Raw genomic sequence first — 27,577 nt, forward strand, 5'->3', positions numbered from 1 at the left:
GTCCTACGCACCCCTGGGTGGCAGGAGAGCTTGGACCCGTGACAGAAGTCCAGGACGGCAGCCCTGGCTTCTGGTGGGACGTATAGTCTGTTCTTTGGCCCTGTTCCGGGATCCGGGCTCCGTGCCAGGGCCTCCCGGACGGTCTTCTCCACGTCCCAGGTAAGGGTGGCCACGATAGTGGACTCCGGTACGATGGGTTCCGGTGGATCTGACAGCTCGGTTTTGACTTCATGTTCATGCACCCGGGACAAGGCATCCGACCTCTGGTTCTTGGTCCCGGGGCGGTAGGTGATTCGGAAGTCAAAACGGCCGAAGAACAGTGACCAGCGGGCTTGCCTGGGGTTCAGCCGCCTGGCAGTCCTGATATACTCCAGGTTCCGGTGGTCAGTGAAAACCGTGAATGGCACGGACACTCCCTCCAACAGGTGTCTCCACTCCTCAAGAGCCTCTTTCACCGCTAGGAGTTCTCGATTGCCCACGTCATAGTTCCGTCCTGCTGGGGTCAACCTGCGGGAGAAATAGGCACACGGGTGAAGAACCTTATCAGTCTCTCCGCTCTGGGATAGCACAGCTCCTATCCCCGAGTCAGAGGCGTCCACTTCAACCACAAACTGGCGACTGGGATCGGGCTGCACCAAGACGGGTGCAGTCGAGAAGCGCAGTTTCAACTCCCTGAACGCGGCTTCGCACCGATCCGACCAGGTGAAGGGGACTTTTGGAGAAGTCAGGGCTGTCAGGGGGCTAACTACCTGACTATACCCCTTAATGAACCTCCTGTAAAATTGGCGAAGCCGAGGAACTGTTGCAGCTTCCTATGGCTCGTAGGTTGGGGCCAGTCTCTCACCGCCACGACCTTGGCCGGATCCGGGGCGACGGAGTTGGAGGAGATGATAAACCCCAGGAAGGACAAAGAGGTGCGATGAAACTCACACTTCTCGCCCTTCACAAACAGCCGGTTCTCCAACAGCCGCTGCAGGACCTGACGTACATGCCGGACATGGGTCTCAGGATCCGGAGAAAAGATGAGTATATCGTCCAGATATACGAAGACGAATCTGTGCAGGAAGTACCGCAAGACGTCGTTAACCAAGGCTTGGAACGTCGCGGGGGCGTTGGTGAGGCCAAACGGCATGACCAGGTACTCAAAGTGACCTAACGGGGTGTTAAATGCCATCTTCCATTCGTCTCCCTTCCGGATCCGAACCAGGTGATACGCATTCCTAAGATCCAGCTTAGTAAAGATTTTGGCTCCATGCAGGGGGGTGAACACGGAATCTAACAACGGCAACAGGTATCGGTTGCGAACCATGATTTCATTCAGCCCCCTGTAATCAATGCATGGACGGAGTACGCCATCTTTCTTGCCCACAAAAAAGAAACCTGCACTCATCGGGGAGGTGGAATTCCGGATCAGCCCAGCAGCTAATGAGTCCCGGATGTAGGTCTCCATTGATTCGCGCTCAGGTCGTGAGAGGTTGTACAGCCTGCTGGACGGGAACTCAACGCCTGGAATCAGATCAATGGCACAATCGTACAGACGGTGCGGGGGAAGGGCGAGTGCCAGATCCTTGCTGAAGACATCAGCAAGATCGTGGTACTCAACCGGCACCGCCGTCAGATTGGGAGGGACTTTGACCTCCTCCTTAGCATGTAAACCGGGAGGAACCGAGGATCCTAAACACGCCCGATGGCAGGTTTCGCTCCACTGAACCACCACCCCAGATGGCCAATCAATCCGGGGATTGTGTTTCAACATCCACGGGAAGCCCAAAATCACGCGGGAGGTAGAAGGAGTCACAAAAAACTCGATCTCCTCCCGATGATTCCCAGACACCACCAGAGTTACAGGTTGTGTCTTGTGCATGATTAAAGGGAGAAGGGTGCCATCTAGTGCCCGCACCTGCAATGGTGAAGGAAGCGCCACCAGAGGGAGCCCTGCTTCCCTAGCCCATCTGCTGTCTAGCAGATTCCCTTCGGACCCCGTGTCCACCAGTGCTGGGGCTTGAAGGGTTAAATCCCCACTCAGGATTGTAACTGGGAGTCGTGTGGCAATGTGTGTGTGTCCCACGTGAATGTTATGACCCCCCCTTAGCCCAGTCTCTAAGGGCGGGTGTTGTCGTTTTGGCCGTTTGGGGCAGTTTTTCTGTATGTGCTCTTTTGAGCTGCAGAGAAAACACTCCCCGCGGACCAGCCTCCTCATTCTGTCAGCTGTTCTCATTTTGGCCCTGTGCATTTCCCTAGCAACGTCAGCAGGGGGAGCTGTTGCCCCACGGAACGCTGCGGCTGTGGAGCGTGGGGAGGGCGGAACCTTTTTGAACCCGGAAGGGAGAGGGACGGCGCGTGCCCGGCCACGTCCTTCGCCTCGCTCCCGACGGCATTCCTCCAACCGATTGTCTAACCGTATAACAAGATCGATAAGCCCATCTAAATCCCGCGGTTCTTCCTTAGCTACCAGGTGCTCCTTCAGGACCGACGACAGTCCGTTTATGAAGGCGGCGCGGAGCGCAACGTTATTCCAGCCGGACCTCGCAGCCGCGATGCTGAAGTGCTGCTGTCGCATTGACAGCAGCACTGTTGAAGCGGTCTCTCCTCTGTTAGGGTGATCAAACACTGTTCTGAACTCCCTCACAAACCCAGTATAAGAGGTAAGGAGCCGTGAGTTTTGCTCCCAAAGCGCTGTAGCCCAAGCGCGTGCCTCACCACGAAGCAAGTTAATAACATAAGCCACCTTGCTGGCGTCAGACGCGTACATGACGGGACGTTGTGCAAAGACGAGCGAACACTGCATCAGAAAGTCCGCGCACGTCTCCACACAACCTCCGTACAGCTCTGGGGGGCTTATGTATGCTTCAGGGGATGGTGGGAGGGGTTGTTGAACGACCACTGGAACATTCATATCTTGCACAGGGTCGGCAGGAGGAGGAGCCGCAGCAGCGCCCTGAGCGCTCGCTGCCACCTGTGCGGAGAGAGCCTCCACCCTGCGGTTCAGGAGGATGTTTTGCTCGGTCATCTGATCCAACCGAGCCGTAAAGGCGGTGAGGATGTGTTGCAACTCACCAATCACGTCTCCTGCAGATGCCTGTGCACCCTGCTCTCCCATTGGCCGTTCAATCGCTGGGTGACGCCCCTCGGAGTCCATGACGCTGGCCGAGATATCCTGTTGTGAAAGTGTAGTGACACGGACCCACAACAGGGGGCGCAAATGAACGGACAATAGAAGGAGTCAAATTTGAACACTTTACTGTTGTGAATGCCACAACCATACACAGTAGATTATAGAATGATACAAAGTCAATGGATAAAGGTGTCGTGTGGGCAGGCTCGACGATAGGAGACGTCCGTCTAAAGAAGAACCGGAACCACACGATTTCCTCCGCCACCGAACCCGAAGGATACTGGAGCCGCCAGGTCCCGAATCCCCCAGGTGGCCACCGTCTCCGCGTGTCGGATCTGGTACTGCTGGCGAAGAGCAAAGACAGTCAAGTGTGGGTGTGTGTACACCCAGTAACAACAACGGTGGGAATTCCACCTCCACCTCAAATCACACACTCGTGAGTGAGAGGCGAAGACGTCGGCACTCTCACAAACCACCAATCAGCGGACAAGGCTCCACAGGAAAGCGGCTGCAAAAAGAGGTCAGACTAAGATACAGTTTAGTTTATGGCTGAGAATATTACCTCCTTAGAAGAACGATATCTCGGTGACGTGGTGGAGGTGTCATCCTGCTTTTATCTGGGGTGAAGTGCAGATGATCGGTGACAGCTGTCATAGTTGATGAGTGACAGCTGTCACCTCGGCTGTTCCTGTGAGGCGGCAGCGCCCTCTCGTGCCTGAAGCCCGCACTTCAGGCAGGGCGCCCTCTGGTGGTGGGCCAGCAGTACCTCTTCTGGCGGCCCACACAACACTTGGCGCTAACTTACCCAGTGTTGTGTGATCAATGCAGACAGGAAAAAATAAGATTCTGAAATGTGAAGTTTTTCCCCATGAGCTATTTGGGTATGCATTTCTTTATTTTCATTCAAAAATCTTTTTTAACATAGAAAACACCACAACTAAACATTAATTTCTCGTAAGATATTTTTACAAAAGCGAAACATCCACTGCTTAAATAAAATTAAATGTGACATTCATCATATCTTTATATATAACAGAAATATAAGGAGAATATCCTGTGTGTGTCTGTCCAGCGCAGCACCCACTTGCTTTAAACAGTTTAAGGTGAGCGGTGTTGGAGTTCCTTCCGTGACAAACCATTTTGAAGGCGCATTCATTTTTGATTTGGTAAATGTTCAGTAAGTACCATTTAAAATGTGAGTGTTTGTGTTATGCTGCAAATGCCTGATTAAACTTCATTTTGCATTTACAGTTATTACCACATGCAAAGTCCTACATAGTGCTGCCTATGTCGTGTTAGCACCCGCTGTCATTTACGTAACTGTTCTTAGTAAATCACCCGCAACACGTTCACAAACCCAACGCGTGAAAGCTCGGGATGTTCATTCAATGTAGCACTTGCTATTGGGGATCTTACAAAATCAGGTCCCTTATGTGTGAGTAAGAGATGAACTGATTAGAAATGCTGACTTGCCTCGCTGGGGGCAACATGACTGAACACTAAATCAAATGTTTTCTTTTTGGAAATGAGCTCAAAGAGCCCACCACTGTCCAGCTGATGTGGGAGGCACCAGTCCTAGATTGAAAACGACTGTCCTGGGCTGCTTGATAGAACTGCTATGATGGAACAAGATGTTGAAGATGTGCTCCAGTGTCAATAGGTTTGGTACTCACGGTCGACAAATGACGTGAAAAGCATGCGGAAGCGAGTGAGCCGGCTCTTCTCATCAGCCCACATCCGTACAACGCCAACGCCATTATCTAACATCACGTCGTTAGCCACCGTGCTACAGAACTTGGCCTTGAGGTTCTCTATGGCACTGCTGCCGTCATACACCGCTACAAAGTTCTTCTTGCATTCATTAGAGTGTTCCATTTGGTACTCCATGAAGCGCAGGTAGATCTGCAGGAGGACCAGAAAGCTACGTCAGTCCAGAGTCAAAACCATGGAAAAAAGCTTGGAACTACTGATTTAAGCCACATAAGTTGTCAGAAAGCAGATCAGATTTTTGGAATGCAGTGTGAACAGAAATTTGAATGCACCAAACAGGAGCTGAAATTGATATGAATTGCTGCAGCAAAGGGCTGCTGCTGTATCTTTGTGCTGACCTTGGAGTGAGGAGGAGCTCTGATGGTCCAGATACAGTCCAGAGCATCACCAGCCTTCACTTTGTCTTCCTCCTCCACCTGGCTGGAGCGAATAATTCCGTCCCATCCACCAATTTCAAACTGACAGTCTGAAACGAGAAAGATTAAAAGTAGAGGGGAAAAAAGGGGAAGGAGGAAGAGAAAGAATGGGAAAGGACAGGAAAGGTGAGAAAAGGAGATGCGGAGGAAAACAGGGTGAGGATGAAAGAGAGACTGAGGGGCAGTGGGAGGATTTTAGAAGGATTTCAGGCGGAACAAATGTGTGCACAGAGGATTAGGACAGAGCAACAAAAGGCTAGATAAAAGAGGTGTGTGTTCCATGTGGCATCTCGTCACTTTATGGACAACTGTGCGGTTGTCAAGGTGCATCTGTGCGCTCAGCATTCACATCACGGGCACAGACGGCCTTCAGTAAGCTTCTGAGCACGGAGCAGCTCTTCAAACACAATGGAACATAAATCGGTGATGTGCCAGAGATCTTACCTGGGATGGGGTTCAGCAGTCCGCCCACATGCAGATGGAAATCAGGGTCTGAAATAACAGGAAGGCACATTAGTCTCAAACCATACAGGAGAAACACGTAAGAAGAGAGCCGGAGATAAGAGCTCACTGAGGCAGACCACGTGAAACAGGAAGGCGACTGTTTGAAGCTAAAATCCATCACCTGGTTTCCAGCTTTTTTGAAATTCTTTATTTGGGTTTTTAGAGAACATTACACTGCTTTTTAATTAGAATTCTTTTCAGTTTCCTTTGAAGTCTTTAGTTTTAAACATTAATAAAAAAAAATATACAACATGGGAGAGATAGGAAGTGCAAAGAAAAGTGCCTACTGGCTTATCACAAAGAAATCTGGAGAGAGAGATAGACATTTAAAGCAAATAAATAAATAATATTAACTTGAATTAAAACACTAAGACAAGACGGCATCCTAGGGTTCTTGGACTGACACCTCCACAAAGTCCGCTCGCAGAGGCTTCACATATTTAACCCACTTGTTCCAATATTCTATAAAAGCATCCTATTGCAGACAAACAAAAAGTCATCCTTTCCATAACAAAGATCATTCACCACAATATTAATCCACTCTTCTATTGTGGGAGGTTCAGGAAGCAACCATTTTCTAGTGACGGCTTTTTTTACAGGCTGACATCAGTATGCCGAACATATATTTCTCACTTCTTGCCTGAAAAACAATTCCTAGAAATAATAATGAAGTAAAATATAGTGGCAAGTCAGTGCTCCGAATGTTTTTAGTGTCTTACGAATCTTCATCCAGTTTTTATAGTTTTATATGCTGGAGTGCAAATATTTATCAAGGGTTTAATCTGGGTTGCATAGAAATAGTTTTTGAAATGAGGAAGGGCCATCCCACCTTCCTTCTGGAGTTGTAAGGTTTGAAATTTGACCCTGGGCTTTTTCCCTTGCCAGATAAATCTAGAAATTATTGCTGTATATTTAATTCAGAGAAAAGTTTCTGGGGGATTTCTATTGGAAGGGCCTGAAATAAAAACATAAAATCGAGGCAGAACATACACTTCTACAGAGTCAATTCTATGACTGAGACCAAGGAAAGAAATAGAGTTCCATCGACTGATGTCTTTTCATTTTTGTCACGAGGGAACAGTAATTTAAGGCAAAGAGTGTATCAATTGTATTCAATTTTATTCCCAAGTATTTCAGTGAATTATGGCCACATTTAAAGCAGAATTTCTCTCGTATATGAATTGGAGGTGAGTAATTAAAAGACATGACTTGTTTTTTGTATATTTAATTTGAATCCTGCATATCTACTAAATGTCTATTAAAGGTTCATTAATTCAATAAGTGAGCAAGAGGGCTGGCATAAATAAAGCAAAACATCATCAGCATATAGTGCCACCTTGTGGTCTTCATTTATACGAATTCCCTGGATGTCTGTCTTATTTGTTGTGCAAGAGATTCTATATAAAGGGTGAAGAGCAGCTGCGACAAAGGGCACCCTTGTTGCCTTGTTTTTGCAGCCTTCTTGCTAAAAAGTTTCATTGATTGAGCTTGACTCATAGTATTTCTGCTTTATGAATACTACCTTTTTTCAATTTCCTTTTTTTTTTCTTCCCCCCCCCCCCCCCCGTTTTCAATTTCCTTTGAGTTCAGTAAATTTCTCATTCCTGATTTTCTTTATTTTTGGGCTCAAGTCTGTTGTTTTTGTTCCTTTTTGTGTTGTGTCTCCAAATCTTTTAATTGCTTAATAAGATCTACTAGTCTTTGTTGTTTCTTTTTCTTTTCATAAGAACAAAATGATATAATTTTTCCCCGGACAACCGTTTTTAATGTATCCCATACTAAAGGGGAGTTAACCTCCCCATTATCCTTTTCTTCTAGAAAAGGATCTCTATTTCATTTTGAGTTTTAAACTAGATTATTTAGAGTGCTTGTATTAAATCTCCATAATGTTTTTCTGGACTGTCCCCAGTATGTACAATGCAGGAGAGAGGAGCATAATCAGACAGATCAATGCGTCCTATATCACAACTGTGCATTCTTTCTCTGCCTCTATTAAAAACAAAGAAATAATCAATTCTTGAATAAGTGTCATGGGGGCATGAGTAAAATGTGTAATCCCGGCCTGATGGGTTCAAGTCTTTCCAGAGGTCTAAGATGTCAAGCTCACACACACGAGCATTAATTTTTTATGGAAAGGTGTTGTAGTTTTTGATGAGTCCAATTTTGGATTCAGATGGATGTTCCAGCCTCCACCACTTATGATAATACCTTTAGCCTCGATCATTAAATCAATAAATGTTGCATAAATGTAAATGTTGCATATGGTTATTAATATACTGTTGACTTTGCCTGTCACAATTGTAAATCTTCCCTCTTTGTCTGTGACTTTCGAGACCAATTCAAAAGATATTTTTTGCGATATTAATATTGCTACCCCTCTCCTACGTCAGTTTTTATAGGATAAATAATATACTCTTGAGAAGCCCATTCTTTTTAATTTTTCATGTTCTGTTGGGTTGAGGCGTGTCTCCTGTAAGAGTACCACCTGCCACCATTTTCCTTTTTCATTCTGGACAATATTTAACTCCTTTTAGCTGGGTTTAGAATCCCTTTCACATTAAAACAAATAACTAACTTCCCCCTTATTCATGTTTATCTCAGTTACATTTGGCACTCAGATCTCTCTCAGTGTTATCTTTGATAGTAAAATTATGCACCACAATTATCTCTCCCAACAAACAAAAAAATAACAGTAACACCAAAGGAACAATCTTAAAACCTTAGCAAAAAAAATTGCGATTTCCAAGCTAGAGGCTCGTTTAAATAGAGCCTTGTGGGGCCTTATGAAGCCAAAGCTCCCGTTAGGGAACGTCCCCCGCTGCATCAGTGGTGAAGCCCTACAGAGTGGCCACACACTAGTCAATGTCTAAATGAAAAATATGGAAAACAAACTGAAGATAACTTGCCAATTCACGAGTCCCGACATATTTAAATAGAACACACTGAAGAACTCACACATACTGGTGGAAAAACAACCTCTTAACTGTCTCTCAGGGTGGAAAAACAACCTCTTAACTGTCTCTCAGGGTGAGGATCAGAACATTTTAACACTCACATATCTGTGATCATTACCCTTTATTTTAATAAAATTGTAAAGTTAGTCATCATCTGCCATAAGAGAGCGCCTTCTGACTTCTGCTTGAAGTTTCTCCTTGTATTGAGAGCGGTGATCTTTCTTGCGAGTGACAGCCGCTTCCCCGAGCTCCGCTTCACCAATCCGGTCCCACCGTCTGCCAGGCGGTCAGCTGCTGGATCTCCTCCCGAATCAGGTCAGCGGTGGGTTTCACCACATTAACTGCAAACCCTCGTGAGGCCATGCCGCGCATCGCTTCTGAAGCATTTTGAAACATCTGGGTGCCGTCTTCATAAAAAATTTGCATCCACGCAGTTTAAGGAGTTTGGAACTTTATTTTATTTGCTTTCAGAACTTTCTTGGCTTCAGCGTATTCACTGCGGTTCTTCAGCACCTCAGGAGGGAAGTCATGATCCACATAACAGCGGGCACCGTCACAAAGCAATTCTTTTTTTTGCCATATGCCTCGGAAGACCTCTCCCTTGGTCCGATAACTTCCGAACTGGAGCACGATGGATTGGGGTTTGGTATTCAGGTCCTTCAGCTTTGGTGAGCCCGTTTGATCCCGAGATCTTTCTCATGGGCTAAATTGAGTGCATTTTTCAAAAGACTGTCTAAGAAACCAACAATATCAGTCCCCTCTTTTCCTTCAGGTATGCCGTAGATCCTCATGTTGGCTCTCCTCGCTCTCCCCTCCTGGTCAATCAGTTCTGCCTCGAGATTCACTTGGTGCTGCATTAGCTTCTTAATTACCGCCAACGTTACTTGAAGCACGTTCTCCGTTTCATTAATTCTCTCTTCCACCTCGTCCAGCCTGTCATTAGCTCTTTTAAGCTTGTGTTTTATGCTGGAAGGTTGCTCCCTGTTATCATTATGAACTCTCAAAGCTCTTGGAGGATATTTTTTAAGCTAGCTTCTGGAGTACGGGGAAGTGCTGTGATCCCGCTTGGCTGCTTCGGCTAAATTCAGGGTCATCCTCCATCGCAGCTGTGGTCAACCTACTTCTAGTAGTAACCCCTTTCTCCATTGTTTTCAAAACAAATTACATATTACAAATTAAGCTGCCATCTTCCTGGAGGCGGAACCGGAAATCCCTGGTTTCCAGCTTTGTGGGGTTTAGACTGAGGTGGAACAAAAAAAAAAGCTCATGCTTTGGAAAACTGGAGACGTCACAGATGACCAGTGGATGTCCAATCAGATCAGTAAATTCATGTTTGGGTAAAGAGTCTGTATTTCTTCATTGAACTCTTGTTTTAGGGAAATTTAGGAAGTATCGGGGGTGTAGTCTACATCATATACAGGTATATGCTGGATACCTGCTCAGAAAGCTCCAGGATTTCCATATTCATGTTTCCTGTAAAATCAGACTTGATCCAGAAGTATGTTGTTTTGGAAACAAAATAACATCACTAAACACTGACGATTTCACTCTCTATTGTTGCGACATACTTCAAATCCCTTTTCAGCACTGCAACAGCATAAGCTGAAAGATTTAATTGTGATTCTCAACAATCTGTTAAGTTTATCTCTCCAATGGTACAGTTTGTCATTTTATTGCTCAAAACAGGTGTTTTGACCGTTTTCCATCAATGGGGCTTAAGTCAAGGAGTTGGTGAAGAAATGTTCTATTACAGCATCTTTCCAATAATACTACGCAGACTCCCATTGGTGGCCATACTTATCACCAGATTCCTTAGCATCGAGCGGACGAGTCTATGATGCCCGTTGTATGGGACACCAGTCCAACACAGGTTACTTCCCCAACTGAGGCTGGTACCCATTTACAGCTGACAACAAGAACATGCTGCGCAAGGACACAAACAGTTGACATAAATGGGATTCCAGCCGAGGTCTACATATTTGCAGGCCAGGTCTTTATCCACTCATCCACCTGCTCTACATTACAAATAATGTGACAGTAAAATTAAGCATATACAACCAGCGATTCCTGATATAAAACATGGAAAAACACAATGAAGTACTCACGGACAGGCAGAATATTCTGCATTGTAGTCTTTGTTTTAAAGTGATTTTCTGTTTTATAATTCAAATCACTGGTTGAATAAATCAGGTTGTTTAGTGGTGACAGTACATGTTGCGTTAATGCTGATTTGGTGTCAGTCCTTTTGTTTATTGTGGGATTCAGCTCAGTTTTCCTACCTGCAACAAATGTGTATTTTATGCGGAAGCCGAGGCCTTCCAGCTCCTCATCACTGTTGAACTTGATCCACATGAAACGCCCTGTTGATGTGACCAAACCGGGATTCTTGCCCCCACAGAAGCGGTCCAGCAGTGGCGAGAAGCCAAACGGGCCGTCGCGAATCTCTATGTGATCGAAGCGACACTCGAATGATGGCTCGATGTAGTAATTCTTATCAAAAACCAGCTGAATCCTCTGTCTAGGGAGAGCTTCAGAAAACAGGGGAATAAAGGAAGAACTTTTCAAGAACTTGTGGAAATCTATGACAGGTATAAAATTACATCTGAAAATTCAAGAGTAGAATTATGAGTTAATACAGGTTTTTGAAGGAATCTTTCATTTTTTGAACATCTGTGTGGAAATCAAAAGTGTTCAAAGGTTGGTGACCACCAGACCTATCAAGTCAATTCTAGTCAAGTCTGGGAGGATGCACTGGAGCGACAGCCATGGCCGCATGGACCCACATTGGGTCTGAGAGATTGCCCACCAGACCTATAGGTGTTTGAAATCACATGTAATTTTAACTACACCTGCTCCTAATTTCCATCATACCCATGACTATTAGACTGCTCACATAAACAATCCCAGACATGTCCCGCAGGTGGCAGACAGGCCTATGGTATATTTAATAAGCAAAACAAACTTGCTTTATGTGTCAATCTGGTACATCCACATTAACTAGGGTTTAAATTGTTTACCCTAATTATAAGCCAGTTCAATTTGGAGTCTAACAAGATGATGGTATTTATTATTTTTGAGTCATCGTGTTAACAAACTGGTCCACCCCTCCTGTCGTATTTCTTTTGTCTGAGAACTTGCTGAAAGACTGCCGCTTTGCTCCATGAAATTTTTTTCAGAAACTGTTAGAGACAGGCAATTGGAAACCATTCCATAGATTCAGTTGGATATCGGTGAAGATTCTGTCGGCGTCAAGCGGATTATGGACTGTTAAAACCTTTTTAAAGACGGCCCACAGCGGCAGAGGGCGCACCGAGCGCCGAGCAGCCATTCAACAGGCTGGATCGGCCAGATCATTTCTAAACTGAATGCTGAGTTGATCCGGGACATCATGTGACTACCACAGAAATGGCAACAGAGCTGGACATAGCACTTTTGCGGCACATTCCACTGTTACAGGAGATTTTGTAATGAAAGACGTGCGGAGGATTTCGCGCGTCAGCACAAAGCAGCTCAGGACGCGCAGCAAAAAAAAACACCTCCGTCTTGGAAGTGTCACAGGACATGTTGGGGCATGTCCAGCTGTTACACAATTTCTCGGATACTCACTCGACTGAAAGCCATCAAAAGCCGTCTGAATCTTCTGAATGGTTTCCAACACGGAGGTGTTTTTTTTTTTTTTTGCTGCGCGTCCTGAGGTTTTAACAGTCCATAATCCGTGTGACGCCGACAGAATCTTCACCGATATCCAACTGAATCTATCGAATGGTTTCCAACTGCCTGTCTCTAACAGTTTCTGAAAAAAATTTCATAGAGCAAAGCGGCAGTCTCTCAGCAAGTTCTCAGACAAAAGAAATCCGACAGGAGGGGTGGACCAGTGCTCACTCAAAGCCTGCCCACAGGCGAATGACGCAACCGACAGGCGTGGAAAAACTCATGCATGCGCACGAAGGTTCAAGCTTGGCTGATGCAATCACACGTGATTCAAATCCATATCGTTTTTGAAAAAAAATAAAAAGGTCCGTTACTTTTTGGACAGACCTCGTATAAGCATTTTATGCAAGTGTGCGCTAGTTGGCTTAAATCGTTTTATGTGTGAAGGGGCCCTAAAATAGCACCTCAAAAGGTGACAAAATTAATCAGCTCATAGTATGCAACAGAGTCAAACAACTCTCAAGCAGCCCCCCCCCCCCAAAAAAAAAATGGTGTGACAGTGAAATGTTAGAAGATGGCAAGCCCCCAAAAAACATCTTAAAAATACTAACAGTCAAAAAAGTTGACCATGGTCCTAAATGCAGCAGTATGTCAGTTCACAGCTGGAAAAAAGAAAAGAGGGGTTGCCAATAAAATGTGCTTTTGTGAGCATTATTTTCAAAGAAAAGCATTGTCTTCATAAATAAGATTTTGTATTCAGAAAGTCTTTTTACAAAAATATGCCTTAAAAATGAGAGTCATCTTATAATCATGATCCTCTTATAGACAAGTGAATCTCACTCACTCATATTCAACCGCTTACACCAATTAAGGGTCAAGGGGGCTGGAGCCTATCCCAGCAGTCATAGGGTGTGAGGTAGAGTACACCCTGGATAGGACACCACTTTGTAGCATGGCCACATATAGACAAACAAACACACCCACACCTATGGGCAATTTACACTTATGTTCAACTGCTTAATCAAGATCAGATCTCAGGGGGCTGGAGCCTATCCCAGCAGTCATGGTGCGCGAGGCATAGTACACCCTGGACAGGACGCCAGTCTGACGCAGGGCCACATATAGACAACAAACATTCACACACACACCTACGGACAATTTAAAGTTTCCAGTTCACCTAACCTGCATGTCTTTGGATGTGGGAGGAAGCCGGAGCACCTGGAGGGAACCCACATAAACATAGGGAGAACATGCAAACTCCACAAAGAAAGGCCACAGGTGGGAATCGATCCTATGACCTTCTTGCTGTGAGGTAACAGTGCTAACCACTGCCTGCAAGTGAATCTGTTGTAATAAATTTGCTTAGGACTTTGGTGTGGAAAGTGCAGCAGCACATTTTTAAAAATGATTCTTACTCCAAGAGCTTCAACTTATTTGGGGTCACAGGAAGTTTTTTTTAAAAAAAAAAAAAAGAAAATTCCTTTGTGAGCTCACCCTGGTTGTTACCACACTTCCAGTGATTGACAGCTTGACTGCAACAGCGCAGTTAATCTGGAGCTCAAAATGTGAAAGCCACATGCAGGTTTTCTTAATTTCAACGTTAAAACAGTTTTATACATTCACAACATTTACCAAGTGCAGAGAGGCAACATCGACCTCTGAGCCCAAATATTATTTATAGTATTTTATTTGAGACGCAGCACCGCAGCATCGCAGCACCGTGACTGCAGACAGAGTAACTTTCCACTTTCACATTGCAGATTTTAAACTGATTTCTCTGTATGCTTTTATTTGTGCTTTCCAAATCTGCTAAATAGGAGAGTTATGCATGAATGAATTCTGCACACTTGAACGAACACAGCAAACCTAAACACTGACTGAATTTTCCTTTGCTAAAAAAACAAAAACTGTGAAAACACACTTCAGACCCACATCGGAAGATGAATCGGACTAAATGAAGATGTTGGGGAGGAGACATGAATCATCACTGGGAGGAAAAGGCAAACATGTACGGTTAGAGGAAGATGAGTGATAACATACATGTGGACTGCAGTGTGTAAATGACAAGAAACAACTGCAGAGGTGCAGCTAAGCTCTTTTAATCATCCATCAATGTGATTATTATTTTACAATCCATCAATTTATCATTTATTCTAATATGTATATTTCTCAGACATGAACGAACTCTTCAGCATCTCACCATGTCATTTAGGTCCTTCAGACTTACTTTGAGTAAATGCTTCAGGGGAGCATTAGCATGGCAAAAACCTTTAAGCCTCTGGGGGGCTCCACCCGCTCAAAGGCTGAAATTAAAATGTGTTAAATACAGACCCCCCAAGTATTTTTCTTTATTTGCCTCTCAAATGCCTAGAAGCTCCTCTCCATCTAACCATGTCATTTAGGTCTTTCAGAGTTTCTTCAGTAAAATGGTTCTTGGGAGCATGAGCATGACTAAAAACCTTTCAGCTTCTGGTGGGGCTCTGCCCCCCCCCCCCCCCCCCTCACCTTTTTAAACATTTTTCTTTTTTGCCTTTAAGCTTCTGGGGGGGGGGGTTCCATCCCACAGATCCCCCTAATTTCAGCCCTCTTAACCCCCTGCCACTTTAAGCATTTTTTTTTAAATATAGATGTAAATTAATATTCAATGTTTTCAGCTAGTTGACAGTAGAGCTGTACAATATGGCCAAATTATCGTATCTCAATATTGTCATATCAATATGATATACGATATGACTATGATTTGACACAAAGTGCAGCAACAGTGAAAATTAAATATTCTTAAACACAACATTAACAATACCACATTCATTTTGCACTCATCATAAGGTTAGTATACTGTGCCCGCCAAAAGTATTGGAACACTTGGTATGTCACACATTTTAATTTGTTTATGCCATTTCAAATACAAGAAATACAAAAAATATAAAGAATAAAAATTTCTGAAATTACCTTCCTCAAACTCAAACTGAAAGCAAATCTCTAAAACTTGATAATACCTGTAAATAACCATTAGTTTTATTGCCAGTTTTCTTCAGAGAATTCAGGGGAAGGAAACATGAACATTTCCAAGTCATTGAATATGTCTTGGACTTTATTTACATCAATTATGAAGAAATACAAAAGTTTCTTTCACCAAAACATCAAATCTAGGCTTGCATCTCAGAGGTTCTTTCTGTCAAATTGTAGGTGAACGTTCAGGTCTTCTTTTTAAGAAAATCCTCCTCTACACCACTTCATCAGGAAGCTGGATTTTATATTTTTAATTAATTTATATCAGGTTGTAGACATTTGCTTTAAGCTTGAGTTTAAGGAAGATAACTTTTGATTGATTTATTTATTTGTATTTGAAATGGCATAAACAAATTAAAATGTGTGAAATGACAACTGTTCCAATATCTTTGAGCACAGTTGAGAAACACTTTGTGGTATGTGTATTTTTAAGTGAAATGCATCATCCTGGTGTCACTCAGAGAGCAAATTTAACAGGTTTTTACTCAACAGCTGCCTGCTTGTTTAAAAATCACTGGAGACATGCATATACAAGACAACCTGAATTAAAGGAGAAATGCCGCTTTTAACAACCTGGACCTCATTTCTGGCATAAAATATGGTCATTTACTCATCAATATAACTTTGGTGTCATTATTAGTCCACAGTTCAAACGTGTGTTCAGTTCAAATCTGAGGCAAACATTTTACTTCTTAGGCAGATTAGAACTTTTGTGGTACACAGCACCAACTACTGGACAGGAGGAACCAAGCAGTCAATGTGACTCATTTAAAAATGCAGCTCTTTCCAACTAGACATCCAGTGCCGTGACATCAGTGGTGGGCACAGCTAACCAAAAAGTTAGCTTTGATAGCAGATAATCAGCTAACTAAAAAGTTATCATTTATAAAGCTAAACCAATAAACCACCCAAATATTTATCAGAAGCTACAGTTAACCAATAACTTTCACTATTGTCTCCAGTACACTTGCAACTACTAACAAGTTGATTTTGAGTTTTAACACCACGATCGCTTCTGGCAGCATCAAAAATGACCGCACACCCAAACAATGAGTCAGCACTTCTGTCTTTGAGCGCCCTGGAAGCTCCTGTGTAAATGACAGGAGCCACAGAAGCAGCTGAGAGAAGCAGCAAAGCTTAACTCTCTACTCAATAGCAGTGTCACCGTGAGGTGGATATCTTGGAAAATAAAGCAGTGCTGACTTATGGTTTTGATTTAGAAATAAAATTAATACCGATAGAATAACTCCATTAAGGTCAATTCTGTCATTTTACAAAGTTAAAATATAACATATCTTTTAATTTTAAATAATGCACTAATTCTGAAGTTTTGTAACAAACAAACACAGACAGATGCCAAAGGGATTATGGGTAAAATGTGCCTCTGCTAACACCGATTGGTTTACTCATTCATTCTATGTAAAAACCAACATGTTAATTTGAGGTGTGTGTGTTGGTATTTACATATAAATGTGCTTTTGTAAAATATGCCTTTTTTTATTTGTAAAAAAAAAAAAAAAAAAGGCCATTTGCAAAAAGCCAAAAAGTCAAGTTGTTATTTTAACGTCTGATATAACCGGGGCCAAAATAAATAGAATACTGACATCTACTGGTGTCCAGATGCTTATACTGCCATGAACACTACTGGCCAGTAGATGGCAGTAGAGACTGTGAAAACTTGCCAAATCAAAATTGGTGGAATACTTTAAAACTAAAACATATGATATTTTCACTTTATAAAACTTCAGACGTGACGTTAATTTACGTAAATAACTTGTACATAAATAAACTGTATGCCTCTGGATGACTTGAGTGATATTTCCAGCGTATCAGTATGAGGGCAAAAGAAGCTTTTTTTTTTTACTTTCTATGAACAGTTCTCCTTTGCCTACAGAGGATAGAGCAGTTTCTTCTTGAACCAGCTCTCCTCTGTTTGCAGAGGATAGAACTGCATATCTACTACAAAACATTTAACAGGTAGGTACTCAAGTGATTTTAAACTTAATAAATGTTTATAACTATAAAGCTTTGTTCACCACACCTCCAAAATAAAAATCTAAAAATTATCGGACCAAAACTTATCAGAAGATTGGTCTGATGATAGTTTTCAAAGTTATCTGAAAAGCTAATCAGAGAATGAAAACTTTAGCTTCGATAATTAGCCGTTAGTGGATGAGCAGAACTGTGCCCACCACTGTGTGACATGTCAATCATCTGTGTCCAATCAGATTTCAGGGGAGTCCAGTGCAACCCTGGCCTCTGCTCTAGCTCCACCCATGCCAGGAAGTGTTCAACATTTGACATTTCCTGTTTCACTGTGGACTCAAAATTTGGCACTTCCTGTTTCAATGTGAACTTGCCACTGAGTTCCTGCAAGATTCCATGGGATCTCATCTGTCAATCCAGGAAGTGTTTGACATTTCCTGTTTCACTGTGGACTCAAAATTTGGCACTTCCCATTTGGGACTTCCTGTGGTACAGGGAGTCCCTGCGCGGCACTTCGCTCATAACACAATCAGCGGTGGCCCTGGCCACCAGCTTTGGAATGGAAAGAAACTGACATGCTAATCTCAAGCTGCATGAAACCTCAACAACACCTCAAAAAGTGTTGTTTATTGCACAAAAGTGTGCAATAATTCTTTAAACAAAATTAGGCAGGTGCATAAATTTGGGCACCCCAACAGAAAAAAATACATCAATATTTAGTACATCCTGCTTTTGCAGAAATAACAACCTCTAAACACTTCCTATAGCTTCCAATGAGAAACTGGAATCTGGTTGAAGGTATTTTGGACAAGTGCTTTGTATAGTTGAACGATGCACAGAGACACTATCTTCAGCAAGATCATGTTGTAGGTCTTTGGAGCAGGTCTGTGGGTTGACTATGACTGTTTGCTTCAACTTATCTGAGATTTTTCTTGGCCTGCCACTTCGGGCCTTAACTAGTACTGTGCCTGCGGTCTTCCATTTCCTCACTATGTTTCTCACAGTGGAAACTGACAGCTGAAATCTCTGAGATAGCTTTTTGTATCCTTCCATGATGTTGAACAATCTTTGTTTTCAGGTCATTTGAGAGTTGTTTAGAGGCTCCCATGTTGCCACTCAGAAGAGATGCAAAAAGGGGAATCATTTGCAAATGGCCACCTTAAATACCCTTTCTCATGATTGGATTCGCCTGTGTAAGGAGGTCAAGGGTCAATGAGCTTACCAAACCAATTTTGTGTTCCAATAATTAGTGCTAAATGTATTCAAATCAATAAAATGACAAGGGTGCCCAAATTTATGCACCCGTCTAATTTTGTTTAAATAATTATTGCACTTTCTTTAAATACTAGAAACTTCATTTCACTTCTCAAATATCAGTGTGTTCATCTGCTATATGATATATTTAACTGAAATTTATGATCCAGACAACCAATGATTTATAAAGGAAAATCATGAAAACTATCAGGGGTGCCCAAATGTTTGCATACAACTGTATAAGAGGGAAGTGTACCTATATACTGGGTTGGTCCCAATATATAGGTACAACTTTCCCTTTCTTAAACTAGGTCAGATCAATGAAGTATATCAAATCATTTGAATCCTATAGATTTGTTTTATTACTTCAGATTACAGTTTTAAAAATAATCTGAAATATATTTGGGTAATTTTAAACTTCATTACAAAATGAAAACGCAAAGACATTTTTATTTCTTTTTAAATTATCTATCTCGGGTGGTTGCCGCAGGCCACACTTTGGGAAGCACTGTTCCAGAAAGTATCTTATTTATCAGTGACTTGGAAATGTTTAGAACCTGTTTAAAGTGCTAGTGAACAGGAATACTTGCTACAAAATCAGTTCCCCACATTATGTCAAATTTGATCAGAATTTTAGGTTAGTTTAGAGACATTTTAAAACACACTGATATAAAAGCGGATCAATTTGGCAGAGAAATGCATCAAACCAGTTTATGTTAAAGCTGGAAATGCATTTGTTTTTGTGGCAAATTCCATAAACCATTAATCACTGTTATTTTTGCATTGGCTGATTAACTGATGAATCACTTCAACTCAAAGGTGCGACGACAACAAGAACACATTACTCTGTCAAGGTAAAGATGGCCAACAGATGGAAGAAGGCAATCATGGCTCTTTTATCCCCATCTAGCCTTTGTGACATCATAAGCAGAGGATGCTAACGATTGAAATGAAGGCAACAACTGTCACACAATGTTGAAATTAAAAGCAGATTTGCTAAACTGTTACAAGACCCACGCACCGTTTCCTGGCAATATTTTACAGCAATCAAACAGTTTGATTTTTCTTCCCCCAGATTTAGACTCTGCAACCATCTGTCACCTTGTAGCGGTTAAAACAGAAGTTTGTCTTTTTTGTGCGATTGTTGTCGCCTTTGAATTTGAGTCGGGCCGCTGTGTCCGCCCGCACGTCTTCAGACACATGTTCGCTCTGCACTCTGCAGAATCTCATTGTGTGGAAGTAATTTTCTTCTCTCGTGCACAAGTGTGTGTCACAGAATGTCACAGGAGGAGCAGAAAATATAATCACTCGGTCTATTGAGCTGACGAACTGCAGGCACACGACACAATCAAAGAGCTCCGCTCACCACAAATTATGATGACAAAACTGTGTGATTGGAGCTTCTGCCAAATGTGAGCGTGAGAGAGAATAATAACGATCACTAGAATAAAGACAAAATCAACATACTGAGGGCACGAGTGCGCTCAGGCTGCTTGTAACAGAATCAAGCCTTTATTCATCAGCAACAGGCCTGGGCTTGTTCTGACCACAAGGGGGAGCTCTTGAGCCACATGTAAAGTCTTCCCAAGAAGACAAACATGCATCACAGATCTACTTTAGTGATTGCATGAGAGGCAGTGATTTAACTTTATCAAGTTATAGATGATCAAAAATGCACTTCCCATAGTGCAACACTGCTAATGAGACATCCTGAGTGGCATTCATGGAATTTATTTTCTAAGGTGCGCCACCAAATCCCTCATTAAGGATCAATTGCCATCACTTTTCCATTTTATCCGGTGCACCCGACCCACAACGCGCCACTCGGCCTCATTTTCACAGTAAATCCAACGTAGGGCGGCTCGACCAGCAAGCCTCAAGATGATTGCAAACCTGAAAAAAGGATGCAGGTCTGCCTCAAAGAAAGCCACCGTGCTGATGAAGCTGCAAACTGTGTCCAGCTGAGAGCTTGTTTCGATGGGAAATGACTTGGATTTACCTTCCAGGATGTAAACGCATTCCTTGTTGGGAGGGTAGGTGTTGGGGTAGTTGGGTGACGTGAACACCCCTCCGTTAATGTTGCGGATCCAGGTGCCACATTCATTCTGGTTCGGGCTAGGAGCGCCGTGATCACTTGGGGAGTCTGAAAAAACACAGGCAGAGACGGAGTGAAGTCGGACAGTTCACAGAGATATCTCTCATTTTCAGTCAGTGTAGCTGAACAAAGTAGCCTACCTTTAGGCCTCTGTGCCAGAGCAAAGCCCTCGTTGATGAGAAAGAAGAGTATCCAGGCTGTAAAACACAGGAAGTACACATTCATTACACATCCACTAGCCCACTGAGGATCAACTCAGTTCTTCTCCAACTAAATGTGTTGACTGCACTATAAATAATTCAATTACTTATTTATATAGCGCCAAATTTCAACAAGTCAATCCAAGACAATACACAAGCAATGTCTAGACCTCCAGACCATCATTCCCAAACGTATGAGGGTAGGGAACAAATCTGTAATTATAAACTATCACAAAAACAACATGCGGTATTTTCAGCGCACCTATAGTACATTCACAGCCAGAAAGGGAGCCACAGCCCACGCCTTGGGAATCACTGCTCAAGCCCTTACTGACCCCATGAGCCAGCACGGTGCTCAGAAAAAGCTCAGACTAGTCGTAACAGTCCACAACAAACAGCCAGTAAACAACTAGTTGACCACACAGATAATTCAGGCAGCATGACTTTCCAAAAATTATAAGTTAAATCATTGACAGAAAGTCTGCTTCAAATAACTGCTAATTGTTATGGCTTCAATATTCAATTTACAGATACAATTTAATGTATACAATTGATCTGCAGCTGATGTGCAGTGCTGCCTGATGTGAATAATAAGGAAATCTCCAAAACTTTTAGTTTCAATTTGTTTCCAGCAAAGAACCTGTTGAAGAATCTCCCTGCGCTCATGTGCGCCCCGTGCACACACTTAGTGGTTCATGCAGCCGTTATGAACACACACACACACAACTGAGTTGTCATTTCAGCACACACGCATATTTGCCGTTTCGGCCTGGTTCCTGCACATTCTTGCTATGTATGAGGGGGGCTTTAGTGAGTGAAATAAAATTTTGTTCAGCAGGAGAACAATTCACAATTTAGCTGTCTCCACCTTGTTGTACCTTAAATCCTAGGACACCATGGCCAAAGGGTTTCTATAAAAAGGTAGATGGTGAACAGCTTACGATTTGATTTCAGAAGATTTTCTCTTTAATCCCTGTTAATATTGCTCCTCAAAGAATAAATAAATAAAATATACTAATCAGCCAAATATTATTTGTGATCAGATAAACTAACATCATAACTGACATGACTGAAAAAAGAAGAGTAAAAAGCAGATCAATATATGGTCATAGTTAGCAACTGCAATACTGAATTCAAATAAATGTAGTGACAATGAACTATGTGTTCAGAAAAGAGGGAACATTTTGCGCAGGGATTGATTGTGTGTAACATCATATTGTAATGATCAGATGTATAAGGCTGAAAAAAGTGTTGTGGGCGTGCAGCTGCTCACTAACATTAGGCTCCAGTTTTCTCTACTCAGCAAAATATATTCTCCAGTTTCACTAATACAACAAGCAGCGTTACTCAAGTTCATGAAACAAGTGCAACCTGTCAAAGTACACTGGTTGTGCTGCAATGTCAGGATTAGATGCACACAGCAGCAGCTCCATGTGGATGCACTGTAAAGTTTTATATAACAGCTGATTGGATCCTTGTCATTTGATTAGTGCTTTGTGTGTCACGTGACATTCATCCCATTTGTGTTGCATTGCATTTGGAGTGCAAATTTGGTTCCATACGTTTGGTAACATTGCACCCTGCGCGCAAACATACACACACACAAAACAAATCCACTGCACTGTAAGCCGTCTGGAGGCATGAAGAGCTGTAAGGAGGAAGTTAGAATGAAAAGCTGGACTAATTTCTGGTGTGATTTTTTTGCTGCACTGAGAAAGTACACTTTTTTTTTTTGGAAGTACACACACAAGTGCCATCCCACTTCCCACACAACACATGCACACTCACACAACCTGGACGGCACTTAGCTTTAAAACAAACATGAAGTTTGTAAAGCTGAAAGCTGACATGATTTTTCGCTGGACTGAGGAGCTTCAGACAACTTTATTGATCCCAAAAAAGGGCAATTATGTTTACACTCCAATTACCTCAGACAAGATACAGCAATTAATCCACAATTACTACTCGTTTACTGTAATAATGGCACACATCAAAATTAAAGACAACACATATACATTTGACATTGTTTATGTGCGCTAAACTTGAAGCAGTCCGTCATCCGAATTGAGGTAAAATAGGTGAAGGCCGCTGCAACTGTAAGTCGCGCTGCCAAGACCAGCTTGAGAGAGGACGAGGCCTGCCGAGCTACACGTAGTCGTCTTTTTTTTTGGAAGCACGTCACAATTTGGACTCATATTTAAAATTCGTATTGCACTTTAGCAGCAGTGGAACACCAAAATGTAAGTCCCTTTTCTGTTTATAAATTAATACAATATCAAATGACAAGGATCTATTTTAGCCGTTATATAAAACTTTTTAAATATTTTTACATTCTTCCAATGGAACGAATATTTAATTTGGTGAAAGCTGGAACAAACCATATGTTCTAGCTTTCACCTCATGAAATATTCGTACCATTGAACTCAAACATTCATTATTTGTATAATGGATGTCCCGATCAAGGATTTACTTATTTTCTTGCCTAAAATACTGATCTGAGTTATTTGATATTGAGAATCTGCCATTACAGGGCACCGATCTGATACTTGTATTGTCCAAGCACGTTAAAGTCAATCCAGTGTATATGCTTAACCACTGAACAAAAATATAGCTGCCTTCAGTCCAAGCTGCTCCTTAGTGTAGTATCTCACTGGACTGTGACAGCTTGCAAATGGCATTTATGAGGGATTTTGCGAGATTTCATGTGATATTCACTGGGAGGCGTCATCTTCTCACAAGAATCACAGGGTGTCACTTGCGTGTGGCCTGAATTTTGAACAGTTTGAAGTTGATGAGGCAACAAAGGTCCTTGCCAAATACTCCCAGAGCCAACATGAGTGTTGGAAAGCCCTCTGAATGTAGTCTCCCTGGCTCATAACATGCAAGAATCATGAGAGATCTTTGTGAGGGGTTGATGACGGACGAAACTACATTGTGAGTGATTTGAGACAAAAATACGCATCTGACATTACTCATGGGAGTCACGCATGAACGTCAAAATAGCAGAGATGATTGGGGAGAGACACACTGCTTCTGGAAGTGGCCGAGAGAGACTCTGGCAGCCGCAGCTGAACTGAATCAGGACCACAATGGTAAAAAGTCACATGCTAGTGGCTGTGAGGTGGTCAGCCTGCACACACAGAGGTGGGCTTCTGCACAGCAGGGGACAAATACTGAGGAGGACATCTGTCCACAGTAGGATGTCGTGCGTATCATCCATACCTGACAACACCAGCCAGGACCTCTTTAATGGCCTGGACTGCCGGACATTACATATTTCATCCTGCACCTGGCAATCATGGGCCATCTGTGTGTGATGGTGCCAGCAAGCACCTCTTTATGGTGTGGGCCGCTGGACATTACATATTTTCATTCTGCAAGTGGGTGAGTGTCTTGTTCAGAGTTTTCTTCCTTTAGTTTTTTTTTCTCCTCAGTGGAGAAAAAAAGGCTTTGTTATTATTATTTATTTATTGCGTGCATGCGCACACACACACACACACACACACACACACACACACACCTTCAACCGCTTATCCAAGAACAGGTCTCAGGGGGCTGGAGCCTATCCCAGCAGTCACAGGGCACGAGGCAGCGTACGCCCTGGACAGGACGCCAGTCTGATGCAGGGTCACATATAGACAAACAAACACATTCACACCAACACGCACACCTACTGTTATGGATTAGACGCGGATTGAGGAGCGGTCCAGTATCTGACTGAACCCAGCATGAAATAATCAGAAGCAGTTCCAAAAAGAAAACATTTATTTTTCTCCCTTTGTGCTATACATGAAATACTAAATAATTATAGTTCTGGTGAGGTGAAAAGGCGGTGCGCTCTCTCAGCGTCTCAACAGTCGGAGTCCGAACGTTCAAGACTCAGGAGTTCCACCAACACCCCCCCCCAGGTGACTTTCCCAGACTGTACACTGCGAAGGAGGAACAGAGATGAGATTATTCAACACTTATTACTACGAAATATCGTTTAGAGGCAAACTTATCAGCTACACGTTTAGGTCTGGTTTCAAACTTAGTTCAAAGAGGCTGCTGCTCACAGCTAGTGGAGAATCATTAATCCACACGCCACTGCCGTGAGGAGCACGCCAAACAATTTCCACCAATAATTACTTATAGCTGCGTATAAACGCCAATTTACATTCACGGATAAACTTTTCAGAATATTCACCTCTGTTGTGTGCTGACAACGTTTGCCTCTCACCCTCGTCCTCCTTCACAGGCGCGATGTCAGACTCTGAAACGGCCCTCAGCGTCCCCACACGGTCGTCACAAGGTCGTATTCTCCGGCAATCTTATCCAATTCACTGCTGGTTTAAATGTAGTTCTTCATCACTACATTGGTACCAGCTGGAAGTCCTCAGATCTGCACGTGAACATCACAGGTGTCGTGGATTGTCCTGATAGAGAGCCGCACGAGAATGCAACAGGTGCAGCCAATCATCGTAACAGAGGAGACTCTTCTGCAGCACATTTTCCTCAGAGAACAGCCCCAAATCACCTGGGAAGGAAAATAAACACAAAACAACCCAACCTTGTCCAGCCACCCCCCCCCCCCCAACACACAACACCTACAGACAATTCAAAGTTTTCAATTCACCTAACCTGCATGTCTTTGGATGTTGGGGGAAGCTGGAGCACCCAGAGAGAATCCACGCAAACAAAGGGAGAACATACAAGCTCCACACAGAATGGCCACAGGTGGGAATCGATCCCATGACCTTCTCGCTGTGAGGCAACAGTGCTAACCACTAAACCACCATGCTGCCCTATTTATTTATTATTATTTACAGAGCTGCTCCTTACTGGATACAGTCAGGGAATTTCCACAGCATCTATTCACAAGTATAATATCAGGTTAATATCAGCTGAGCACTTCGTGTGCAACATGTCATTTATACCACTTCAGTGAGATGCCAACTGTGAATCTGTTGCTCATTCACGTTTGGTAGCCCAGTGAGATACTTGCCTTACTATTTTTACTTTTTTTTTTTAAATACATTTTTTTTTTTTTTTTTTAAATATGGTTGTGGAAGATAGGCCCCTTCAAATCCCAGTCATAGTGTCAGACATTTCCACACAAAAATAGTCTGGATAATTCATTGTAAAATCTCTAATTGCATTTAGTTGAGGCAAATCTTCACAAAATGTTAGATTTTTTTTATGATGAAAACATCAGTCAAGCTCCTGTTTTGAAGCAAAAAAGATTCATACTCTACTGCTTTGTGTTTGATTGACAATTAATAACACTGACAATGTGACATTTAGCACATAATTAACCACATGACCTGATGATTCAATGCAACTTTCACTTAAATACCAGTTTCCCAGTCTGTTCTTTTTTTTAAGATAAAAAAAAATGCTCCAAAAACTAAAAGCAAGAAATAATCTGTCCCATTCTAGTCCTGACTCATGCTTGTCATGAGTAATTCTGTAATTATTTTCTTAGCTGTCAAGAATGTGTGACTTCACACTGTTTTTTTTCTACCCAACAAATCCACAGTCTTCATTTTGCAGCATCCTGTTGGTTTCATCTGTTCTCACATGAACCAGTTTACCGCAACATCTGTTGCATGTCACATTCTTTGCTTACTGCTTAGCTGTTCCTGCCTCCAAATATGGAATCACTTTTAATCAGTGTTTTCAGTACTTGTTCCTATTTATTTATTTATTTATGGATGCTATTTACTTAGTGCTTTTAGTGAATTAAAGGATACTGTTGAAGTGTCGCTAATGATCCTTCACCGATTCACAGAACCAACGGACCAAAAATACCAAAGAAAACACACAATCCGAAATGTTTGACAGAAGTAAGGGTTCATCAGTAACCAGGAGCAGAGGACCTGTGGGTCTCAGCAGAGTAACGGTTACATCTAGTTCAGAGTCATACCGCAGTGCTGTAGATGGTTCAAAAGACAATCCAGATGATTTATTATGACACGGGGAAAAGTGAAGTGCAGTAACTCAAACAATAAGAGACAAAACCACAAATAAAGCTACCAAACTGATCTCAGCTTGGAAAATCCCCCTAGTTGGGGACCAAAAAAAAAAAACAAAACACTTGAAATTAAAGCAAGAATTTTTATTTTTCTGCTCACTTATTGATTAAATAATATGGGTCAATTTTTTATAAGTTGTCTGCTTCAGAAATAAAATGTACTATTTATGCCCCATTAAAAGAAACATTTGTTTATCATACCTGCCTGCATGCATCAATTTTTTTTCCTTTCCATCTGGTGCAAGAACCAGCACGTCCTCTAGGTGGCGTGGATGCTTTGGCCGAAGAAGTACAAAGTTTACCGAGCCGGGCCGGGAACTTGCCGCTTGACAATGGAGGTAGCTTGGACACAAAGTACGACGGTTGCAAGGTGAGTTTTTGTTCAGGGAGTTGCAGTGTTGGCACAGTTACGTTGAAAAAGTAATCCAATTACTGATTACTCCTTGAAAAAGTAACTTAGTTACTTTACTAATTACTCAGTTTCAAAAGTAACTAAGTTAGATTAGTAGTTACTTTAATAGTTACTTTCAGCAGCTGCCGGCAACACCCTGACCCCCCCACCGCCGCCACCTCAAAATGAAAATAACCCCTTTTGCCAAAACTCACTTTA

At 42.6% G+C, this 27,577-nt stretch overlaps 1 protein-coding gene across 1 annotated transcript in view; it reads right to left on the bottom strand.

Moving 5' to 3' along the window:
* The window catches only part of LOC117523722 (neuropilin and tolloid-like protein 2), a 107,049-nt gene that overhangs the window by 65,859 nt on the left and 13,613 nt on the right, over positions 1 to 27,577 (bottom strand). Inside the window, exons 2-7 of the mRNA XM_034185323.1 lie at positions 20,895 to 20,951; positions 20,659 to 20,802; positions 11,039 to 11,287; positions 5,746 to 5,793; positions 5,224 to 5,351; positions 4,789 to 5,017 (exon numbers count right to left, since the gene is read on the bottom strand). Coding sequence (XP_034041214.1) covers positions 4,789 to 5,017; positions 5,224 to 5,351; positions 5,746 to 5,793; positions 11,039 to 11,287; positions 20,659 to 20,802; positions 20,895 to 20,951 — 855 coding nt within the window. The remainder of the gene's footprint in view (positions 1 to 4,788; positions 5,018 to 5,223; positions 5,352 to 5,745; positions 5,794 to 11,038; positions 11,288 to 20,658; positions 20,803 to 20,894; positions 20,952 to 27,577) is intronic.

This window comes from Thalassophryne amazonica, chromosome 2, assembly GCF_902500255.1.
Source record: "Thalassophryne amazonica chromosome 2, fThaAma1.1, whole genome shotgun sequence".
In the NCBI taxonomy this organism is placed as follows: Eukaryota; Metazoa; Chordata; class Actinopteri; order Batrachoidiformes; family Batrachoididae; genus Thalassophryne; species Thalassophryne amazonica.